The sequence below is a fragment of the Littorina saxatilis genome, linkage group LG9 (assembly GCF_037325665.1).
Source record: "Littorina saxatilis isolate snail1 linkage group LG9, US_GU_Lsax_2.0, whole genome shotgun sequence".
Classification (NCBI taxonomy): Eukaryota; Metazoa; Mollusca; class Gastropoda; order Littorinimorpha; family Littorinidae; genus Littorina; species Littorina saxatilis.
The window spans coordinates 11,578,390-11,588,486 of record NC_090253.1 but is presented as its reverse complement, the minus strand read 5'-3'; the positions used below and the strand labels follow the sequence as shown (position 1 = coordinate 11,588,486).

At 46.8% G+C, this 10,097-nt stretch overlaps 2 protein-coding genes across 2 annotated transcripts in view; both read left to right on the top strand.

The window, feature by feature from the left end:
• Positions 1–410: 410 nt before the first annotated feature.
• LOC138977375 (G-protein coupled receptor GRL101-like) lies at positions 411–3,431 on the top strand. The gene is made up of 2 exons (XM_070350271.1): positions 411–1,983; positions 2,129–3,431. The coding sequence occupies exons 1-2, from the start codon at positions 428–430 to the stop codon at positions 2,760–2,762; spliced, it is 2,190 nt and encodes a 729-aa protein (XP_070206372.1). The 5' UTR covers positions 411–427; the 3' UTR covers positions 2,763–3,431.
• A 1,080-nt stretch (positions 3,432–4,511) lies between these two features.
• The window catches only part of LOC138975263 (uncharacterized), a 7,181-nt gene continuing 1,595 nt past the window's right edge, over positions 4,512–10,097 (top strand). The window contains exons 1-2 of the mRNA XM_070347916.1: positions 4,512–4,640; positions 8,108–8,497. Of these exons, the coding sequence (XP_070204017.1) occupies positions 4,592–4,640; positions 8,108–8,497 (439 nt within the window). The 5' untranslated portion in view covers positions 4,512–4,591. The remainder of the gene's footprint in view (positions 4,641–8,107; positions 8,498–10,097) is intronic.

The window sequence follows — 10,097 nt, the reverse complement described above, 5'->3', positions numbered from 1 at the left end:
TCAATGTTAAAAAAAAGAGTCAAAACTTGACACAATAGAACAAAAATAATGATTGGTATACGACTCGTCGCGATATAACCTTCGTGGTTGAAAACGACGTTAAACACCAAATAAATAAAGAAAGAAAGATTGGTATACGACACAGAAAGCCCTCTATTGATCCGATTGCTGGGAAATTCGGGTCGCTTTCTCCAAGTGGAATGCTAGCAGCAACAAGAGTCGCGCTGTCCTCTTTCGCTGTGAAGTTCACGACTCTGCAGTGTCAGAAGTACCACCACAACATGCTTCCACCATGCTCATCAAAAACCTTTGTTGCTGTTCATGGCCTTGCCTACCTTTTCAATTTTATTCAGAGCTGTTCGGTTCTTTTTAATAAAAAAAAAACCCATTGTTTCAGTGTGTTGCTGTAGACGCCCGCTGTGACGGCATGACGCAATGTACGGACGGCTCCGACGAAGTGGAGTGCGGTGAGAAGCTGAGCAGCCAGGTGGTGCAGTTACCTCCCCCTGCCATCATCACCATGGACGGTCGCGGGGGTTTCCACGTCATCCCTCTCAACCACAACGTCACACACGCTGCCCACAGCTCCAGCCTCACCGGGCAAAGGAACGTCACTGGACAAATGGACGCCTCTGGTGCAATGAAAGTCAATCTTGCTGACGAGGAAAACCAAAGCTTTGCGACTCGTCAGCAGAACACTAGCCCTTCAGGCCTGGGTGGTTGGAGCCAAGACTTCCGGTGTCCGGAGACGCACTTCCAGTGTCCAGGCGAGGGCTACTGCCTGCCGGTCTACCTGAGGTGTAACGCTGTCCATGACTGCCCGGGCCGGGAAGACGAGGCTGGCTGTGACCGCCACACCTGTCCGGGCTTCTATCGCTGCAGGGGGTCGGCTGTCTGCCTGCACGCGGAGCACGTGTGTGACGGCGTGTACCACTGTCCGCAGCAAGACGACGAGCTGTTCTGTCACCTTGCCTGTCCTCTAGGATGCACGTGCTACGGTCACGCGGTCATTTGTCCTGCTGTCTTTCCCGCTCAGACCTACCCAGACCTGCGTTTCGTGGACGCCAGTTTCAGCGGGATGACGCCGAGTGAGCTGAGGGGTAACGGCGTGCTGGTCTATCTCCGTCTGGCGTTCTGCGGGCTGAGGCATGCCGACCACCTGGCCTTCCCCAACCTGAGGATCTTAGACCTGGGGCACAACTCCATCACTGACGTCAGCGTGGCCCAGTTGGCCGCTATGCGTAATCTCCACACGCTGATTCTATCGGCCAACCCTTTTGTGTCCTTGTTTCCAGACGACCTCTCCTCCGCCCGGACCTTTACAACCCTTCGCACGCTCGACCTGTCATGGGTGAACATCCCTCACCTGAACGCGTCAGTCTTTCCTCCTTTCACCAACATCCGCTCTTTGAATCTGTCCCACTGCGGCATTGAAGACACCGTAAGTTTCACCGTCCTTAGCCAGCTCCGCGTGCTCGACCTTCGCGGTTGTCCCGTGACCTCGTTCCCTCAGACTGTGTTTGCAGGTTTGGACAAGCTGCACACTGTGTTTGCTGACAACTACAAGCTGTGCTGTCCTACAACCTTACCCCCACACTTTGCGCTCAGCGGCTGCACTGCCCCCTTCAACGAGATCTCTTCCTGCCAAGCTCTCCTGAGATCAGACATTTACCGCGTGTTTCTCTCCGTCTTTGCTGTTCTGTCGCTGCTGGGGAATCTGGGCAGTTTTGTGGCGCGTGTCTTTGTCCACAAGACCGCCAACGCTACCGGGTTTGGGATCTTCGTCACTCACCTGTGTGTGTCGGACTTTCTGATGGGGGTTTATCTGGCGATTGTCGGTGTGGCAGACCGCATGTACCTGGGCAGCTACGTGTGGGAGGACGTGGCCTGGCGACACAGCGCGGCCTGCAAGGTGGCCGGGTTCCTGTCCCTGCTGTCCAGCGAGGTGTCGGCCCTCATCATCTGCCTCATCACGCTTGACAGGTAATTGACATTCTTTATGGTTCCTTGTTCCCCCTTTCCCGTTTAGCGCCAACTAGTTGGAGCAATCGGTCGATAAAGTAATGCAACTAAAAAGGAACATTGCCCTTTTAATAAAGACTCACTTATTTTTTCGTTGTTCTTGCAGGTTCTTGGTTCTGCGCTTCCCATTCAGCGCCGTACATTTTCGTCGGTTCTCGGCCAGCGCGGCGTGCGTGGGCGTGTGGATGACCGGGCTGGTCCTCGCCGCAATCCCGCTGCTTCCCGCCACGGCGCACTGGAACTTCTATAGCTCCACGGGCATCTGTGTGCCCCTCCCCGTCACGCGCAGCGACGCCTTCCCCGGCCACCACTACTCCTTCGCGGTCCTCATCGTCTTCAACTTCGTCCTCTTCCTCCTCATCGCCGCGGGCCAGGCCTCCATCTACGCCTCAGTGCGCGCCAACAGCATGTCGGACTCGGACTCCACGCTAAAGAGTCGCGACGCCAGCGTGGCCCGACGTCTGATCGCCATCGCCGTGACGGATTTCCTGTGCTGGTTCCCAATCGGCTTGCTGGGCCTGCTGGCGGTGGATGGGGTGGGGGTGTCGGGGGAGGTCAACGTGGCCCTGGCCATCATAGCGCTACCGGTCAACTCAGCGCTCAACCCTTTCCTCTACACGCTCAACAAGATGCTGGAGCACAGGCGGCGCGTGCAGGAGGCCAGGCTGAGGAAGATGCTCGTCATGCAGATGATCTCTAAATTCTCCGTGTCACAGGTGTCCTCCGTCAGCAGGGAATGACGTCATGGGTTACAGTGGTGTCCTTCGTCAGCAGGGAATGACGTCATGGTTGACAGTGGTGTCCTTCGTCAGCAGGGAATGACGTCATGGGTGACTGGTCTTTTTCGTCAGCATGAAATGACGTCATTTGTGACAGTGGTCTTTTTCCTCAGCAGGGAATTACGTCACAGATGACAGTCCATTGTTCTGGGTGTTGTTTTATTCAATTAATGTTGTGAGTGTTTTTTGCTTGAAGGGAATTACAAGATGGGTCCAATGATGTTTTCGGTGTCCCGCGTCAGCAGGGAATGACGTCTTAGAGAACGCTTCAATAATCCGGGTGTTTGAGCAGTTAGTGTCTGTACGGAATGACGTCATGGACAACCCCAGGCTTCCTTGTTCATCTCGTTAACAGATTATTTTTTATTTTATTATTCTCTTTATCTATATAGCGCCTTATCCGAAGTTCAAAGCGCTTTATGCCGTGTGAGATGGAATTTTTTACACAATATATCACGCATTCACATCGACCAGCAAACCAGATTACTTTGAATAAAAAATGAATCACTGGCAAATAAGACGATGCGTCTTGAATGTGTATACTTACAGATCCGAGTGTGTCTGGGCTTGATGCATGTATATGTTCTGCAACCCATTTATGAACGCACTCTTTCGTAGAAAACAGAATTTCACTTGACAGCCGACACTGAATTAGTACGCGAAATGTTCCTTTCTTCAACCCGCACACCTTGAATATGACCTCAATTCAGCTTCCGTTAGCCCAGATCTGTTCGTATTCCAAACAATATGAAATCCCAATACCGTGTTCTGCCGGCGGTTTGACAGACCAAACGTGCTTAGAAAAGTATCGACATTTAATTGCTGCAAAGCAGCTGAAAATGAAAATAAAAGAAAGCGCGCAGAAGTATTTTTGAGTTTTGCAAGACTTAGTGAAAAAACATTTCTCCCTTGTGTAACCGAGTGCCGAAACACTACGATCATCTCGGGAAGCGACGTGCAATCAAACAGGTTTGAAAATGTTAGGGCTAATTTCTTAGCCCTATAAAAAACTGTTATGCAAACCCGAAGGTTTCCATGAACATACAGACAATCGGAAACCACCAGACCCCATCACAAACAGAATCTCTCCACGGGTGTTGACTTTTAAAGGCCAACAACTCGGGTGCAGAGTCTGCTGTGAAAGGAGCGGTAGCCTCCCTTGTCACACTTGAAAGCAATGACGATGTCTGCTTGTTGCTTTGCAAGTAGGGAGATTGTAGGCTACATCTAGTATGCACATCAAAATGCAAGTAGCATTGGACAAGCATGTTGGTATTCTTCTTTCTCTGAAGAACCGTAGATATGTTCATGACCATTTTTTTCGAACTGTGCATTAGATCACGGTAAACGCCTTTGGCTACAAAATTGCAAAGAAATTTGGATCGTTTGATTGGGACTTTGACATCGATATGCCGAAACAAAACATTTTAGCGCAAAACCCGCAAACTGGCTGGTAGGGTCACATTCTTTTTTGTAAATGAATATATGGGTTTGGAAGAACTGCTTATGATTTACTCCGGTCCTGTTCTTATTTTGGGTCTTAACCCCTGTTGGCCGTTATTTCCCGCGACGCAGCAGTAAGTAGTCAGTCGCATGAGTCGGCCGCTGGCCGAAACTACGTAACTACCAGCATTCTTTTCTACTGAGCGAGAGTGATGTCATTGTGTCAACTATCTGACGTCAAAATGTGCTCCCTGGGAATTTCTTGGAGTTTGTGGTTGAGCGACTCCTTTGGACCGTAACCAGCAGAGAAGAAGAGGCAGGCAGTCGAGAAAACATATTGGCAAAGGATGATCCAAGTGTTTAAAGTATTGGTCACAAGCCGTCTGATTGTCATCGGTAGGCACACACACACACACACACACACACACACACACACACACACACACACACACACACACACACACACACACACACACACACTGGCAGAATGTGTTACCATGTTCCACTTCCAGTGGCCTGTTTGAAATAGCCCAGTGTCGTGTAACCATTGTTACGGTGGTCTTTTAGCATTAGCACAGTGTTGTGACCGGCACGGTTGGCCTAGTGGTAAGGCGTCCGCCCCGTGATCGGGAGGTCGTGGGTTCGAACCCCGGCCGGGTCATACCACAGGCGAAGGTATCGTTCACTGGACCACTACTTACATAGAAAGACTACAAGGTTTGACACTCAGCTTCGAGTCGTCTGTGTTCTTGGAGTCGCTTCCTGCGGACAATTTATTTGTTCAAGACGGTTTGTCTCTTCCTACAGTCTGTGTGAGGTCAAATAAATACAGTTGAATGATTGTTTTAACTGTATGTACCTTTAATTTTCAGCTGCCGTCATCTGCAGGTTGTTTTTAACCATCATTTGGACGAATGTTCGTTTGCAAACCGCCACCCTGTAGGTTGCAAGTAATTATGCATCCGCACCGAATATGCATACCAGTGCTCATTGGTCTAAAACATATATGTAAATATTGCAGCAAAGGGAAGCTACCCACGGGAGTTTCACTTTAGTTATTTTGCGAAGAGCCGTTTGCCCAAAATAATCATCGAATATCCGGTTATTAACCAATGATCGCATCGGACTACTAGTACTATCTCCTCGGACATACGACGATCATCGTACTCACAGGGTCTAAGTGGTATGCCGTTGACAGACACGTTTGGTCGCACAAAATACGGTTTAAAAACATGCAGCGGACAGGCAGCTAAATATAAAAGGTACAGATAGTTAGAACATTCATTTATCACGGCATTTGTAAAGTTACAAAGATTCTTGACATTGGCAATTATTTTTTGCATAATTTTTTCTGAAGTTAGTGGAGCAAGGCTCGAAGCTGAGTGTCAAACCTTGTAGTCTTTCTATGGTAGTAGTGGTCCAGTGATACCTTCCGCCTGTGGTCATACCTAAGACTTTAAAATTGGCAATCTAGTGGCTGCTCCGCCTGGCGTCTGGCATTATGGGGTTAGTACTAGGACTGGTTGGTCCGGTGTCAGAATAATGTGACTGGGTGAGACATGAAGCCTGTGCTGCGACTTCTGTCTTGTGTGTGGCGCTCGTTATATGTCAAAGCGGCACCGCCCTGATATGGCCCTTCGTGGTCGGCTGGGCGTTAAGCAAACAAACAAACAAAGCACAGTGTTGTGTAACCATTGTTACGGTGGTCTGTTAGCAATAGCACAGTGTTGTGTAACCATTGTTACAGGGGTCTTTTAGAAATAGCACAGTGTCGTGTAACAATTGTTACGGTGGTCTGTTAGCAATAGCACAGTGTCGTGTAACCAATGTTACGGTGGTCTGTTAGCAATAGCACAGTGTTGTGTAACCTTTGTTACAGTGATCTGTTAGCAATAGGACAGTGTCGTGTAACCATTGTAACGGTGGTCTGTTAGCAATAGCACAGTGTCGTGTAACCAATGTTACGGTGGTCTGTTAGCAATAGCACAGTGTTGTCTAACCTTTTTTACAGTGATCTGTTAGCAATAGGACAGTGTCGTGTAACCATTGTAACGGTGGTCTGTTAGCAATAGCACAGTGTCGTGTAACCATGTTACGGTGGTCTGTTAGCAATAGCACAGTGTTGTGTAACCTTTGTTACAGTGATCTGTTAGCAATAGGACAGTGTCGTGTAACCATTGTAACGGTGGTCTGTTAGCAATAGCACAGTGCTGTGTTGCCATGTTACATTGTCCTGTTAGCAAGAGCACAGTGTTGTGTTACCATATTACATTGTCCTGTTAGCATTAGCACAGTGTTATGTTACGATGTTACAGTGGTCTGTTAGCAAGAGCACAGTGTTGTGTTACCATGTTACAGTGGTCTGTTAGCAATATCACAGTGCTGTGTTACCATGTTACAGTGGTCTGTTAGCAATAGCACAGCGCTGTGTTACCATGTTACAGTGGTCTGTTAGCAATAGCACAGCGCTGTGTTACCATGTTACAGTGGTCTGTTAGCAATAGCACAGTGCTGTGTTACCATGTTACAGTGGTCTGTTAGCAATAGCACAGTGTTGTGTTACCATGTTACAGTGGTCTGTTAGCAATAGCACAGTGCTGTGTTACCATGTTACAGTGGTCTGTTAGCAATAGCACAGTGCTGTGTTACCATGTTACAGTGGTCTGTTAGCAATAGCACAGTGCTGTGTTACCATGTTACAGTGGTCTGTTAGCAATAGCACAGCGCTGTGTTACCATGTTACAGTGGTCTGTTAGCAATAGCACAGCGCTGTGTTACCATGTTACAGTGGTCTGTTAGCAATAGCACAGTGCTGTGTTACCATGTTACAGTGGTCTGTTAGCAATAGCACAGTGTTGTGTTACCATGTTACAGTGGTCTGTTAGCAATAGCACAGTGCTGTGTTACCATGTTACAGTGGTCTGTTAGCAAAAGCCCAGTGTTATGTTACCATGTTACAGTGGTCTGTTAGCAATAGCACAGCGCTGTGTTACCATGTTACAGTGGTCTGTTAGCAAAAGCCCAGTGTTATGTTACCATGTTACAGTGGTCTGTTAGCAATAGCACAGTGCTGTGTTACCATGTTACAGTGGTCTGTTAGCAATAGCACAGTGTTGTGTTACCATGTTACAGTGGTCTGTTAGCAATAACACAGTGCTGTGTTACCATGTTACAGTGGTCTGTTAGCAAAAGCCCAGTGTTGTGTTACCATGTTACAGTGGTCTGTTAGCAATAGCACAGTGCTGTGTTACCATGTTACAGTGGTCTGTTAGCAATAGCACAGTGTTGTGTTACCATGTTACAGTGGTCTGTTAGCAATAGCACAGTGCTGTGTTACCATGTTACAGTGGTCTGTTAGCAATATCACAGTGCTGTGTTACCATGTTACAGTGGTCTGTTAGCAATAGCACAGTGCTGTGTTACCATGTTACAGTGGTCTGTTAGCAATAGCACAGTGTTGTGTTACCATGTTACAGTGGTCTGTTAGCAATAGCACAGTGCTGTGTTACCATGTTACAGTGGTCTGTTAGCAATAGCACAGTGTTGTGTTACCATGTTACAGTGGTCTGTTAGCAATAGCACAGTGCTGTGTTACCATGTTACAGTGGTCTGTTAGCAAAAGCCCAGTGTTGTGTTACCATGTTACAGTGGTCTGTTAGCAATAGCACAGTGCTGTGTTACCATGTTACAGTGGTCTGTTAGCAAAAGCCCAGTGTTATGTTACCATGTTACAGTGGTCTGTTAGCAATAGCACAGTGCTATGTTACCATGTTACAGTGGTCTGTTAGCAATATCACAGTGCTGTGTTACCATGTTACAGTGGTCTGTTAGCAATAGCACAGCGCTGTGTTACCATGTTACAGTGGCCGCCAGGTGGGCCGCCAGACTGACATGTCCCAGCACCTTCCTTCAGGACAGTGACAACGTCATCCAGTTTGAAGTCAACTCCAGCGAGACACAAAGAGCCAAGTGCGACCATACTAAATTCGTCGCTTTCGAAGTTGTTTATCGGTCTGGAGGTTTGAGCCGACTGTGCATTGTGCGTTTTGATCCTCGCCCCACGTGTGGTGACGTCACAGCATCCAACGCCTGTGGTTGCGTGACGCACACGGGAGATATCTACACCTATCACTACATCTTACCTGGGTTCCTGGCTTATCAAGGCGGACGAATGTCTGTCTTGTTCTGTACCGATCCTCAAACTCCCTCCACTCTTGACGTGTCCCCCTCTTGCAACACCATCATTTATACTGGTAAGTGGGTAACCGGTTCTTATTGGTCTGTCGTATCTTAAAGGCACATTCAGCTTCACGTAAGCCATCAGTTTCTGATCACAGACACTGTCAGGCTGTTACACACAGTCCAACCACTATTTCGTTTAAACACTCACCACTTGAGAACATCTTAGGTGCCCTCCGTAAAGAGCGAGCATTTTTCAAAGAATTTATTTCGTGCAGTCAGAACGGATTTTACAATGAGACAAATCGGACGCCTCGTTTTGGTGCTAGAACTAACTTTTAAAATCTAAATAAACTTGGCCAAAAAATTATTGCAACCAATTTTGCACCCAAATTAAAGCATTAATTCCTGTGTAATATCATTTAAACCTTATATGCCAGTTAAGGCCGTTCACTTGACTATCAGGATCACTTATTGGATTAAAGATATCTTTTACAGGGATCACGTGACCGCCGCTCAAATAAGGGTACCCTCAAAATCGACCAGACAAAAACGGAAGGGCCAAATTAAAAATCGACAAAAAAATCACAATAGGCAAAACTGTGCAACTTTTACATACGAGAAGGAAGTCAAATCAATTACCTACCCTGAACAGGTTGATTTATTTAGCTAGCTTGCGCATTTCGGGTGCTATGCTATTCCTACTGATGCAGGTGTCGATCGCAAGAGCGGTCAAAAACGGGACTTTTTGCGTCATTTTTTCGGGGTATCATGACAAAAAGCGCAGCACTTTAGCAATGACTTGGTGGATCGCTTTGAAACTTTCAGAATAATTCATTAACATACTGACAATACTTCTAGAGAAATTTTGGATGGTTACAGCTATGTGTTAAGATGTTATGCAATGTTTTGGAATAAGTTGTTAAACTCGTCATTTTTCGTGAGAAATCACAAACTGACGACTGAATTCATGAGAAGATTTAAATCGTTCTGTAAACCTCTTCAGGCAGACTGGGGCTTTAAGTGTTCTGTAGACAAGTATTTATGAAGGGTATTTTATACTGGACTCATTCGCAGAAAACGTTCTTTGATCAAGGATATCAACACATTAGTGTTCTACATCTATCAACACCACTACCACAACACAGTTAACGACAGCAACCACACTACAATCACTACTATTATCACCATTACTGCTACCAATTATCATAATAATAATAATGCTACTATTGCTACTGATAATGATTAAGATAATCGACGTCTTGGTTCTTACGGAAAGTGAAAGATGTGTTTATCCATGTTGATATAGTCCTGGTGGGTTAAAAGTGGAGATTTTTCCGATCTCCCAGGTCAACTTATGTGCAGACCTGCTAGTGACTTAACCCCCTTCGTATGTACACGCAAGCACAAGACCAAGTGCGCACGGAAAAGATCCTGTAATCCATGTCAGAGTTCGGTGGGTTATAGAAACACGAAAATACCCAGCATGCTTCCCCCGAAATATAGAGTGCTGTCCCCTCTGCGCCAAGCGGCTGCATTTCAGGGCTCTCTCATATTTCGTACTGTGCGCCTTGAGTCGCCTTGTGGTGAGATATGTGCGCGATATAAATTCTCGTATTCATTTATTTATTTATTTATTTATTTATATTAAAGTGTAAAGTATGTAGACGTGGC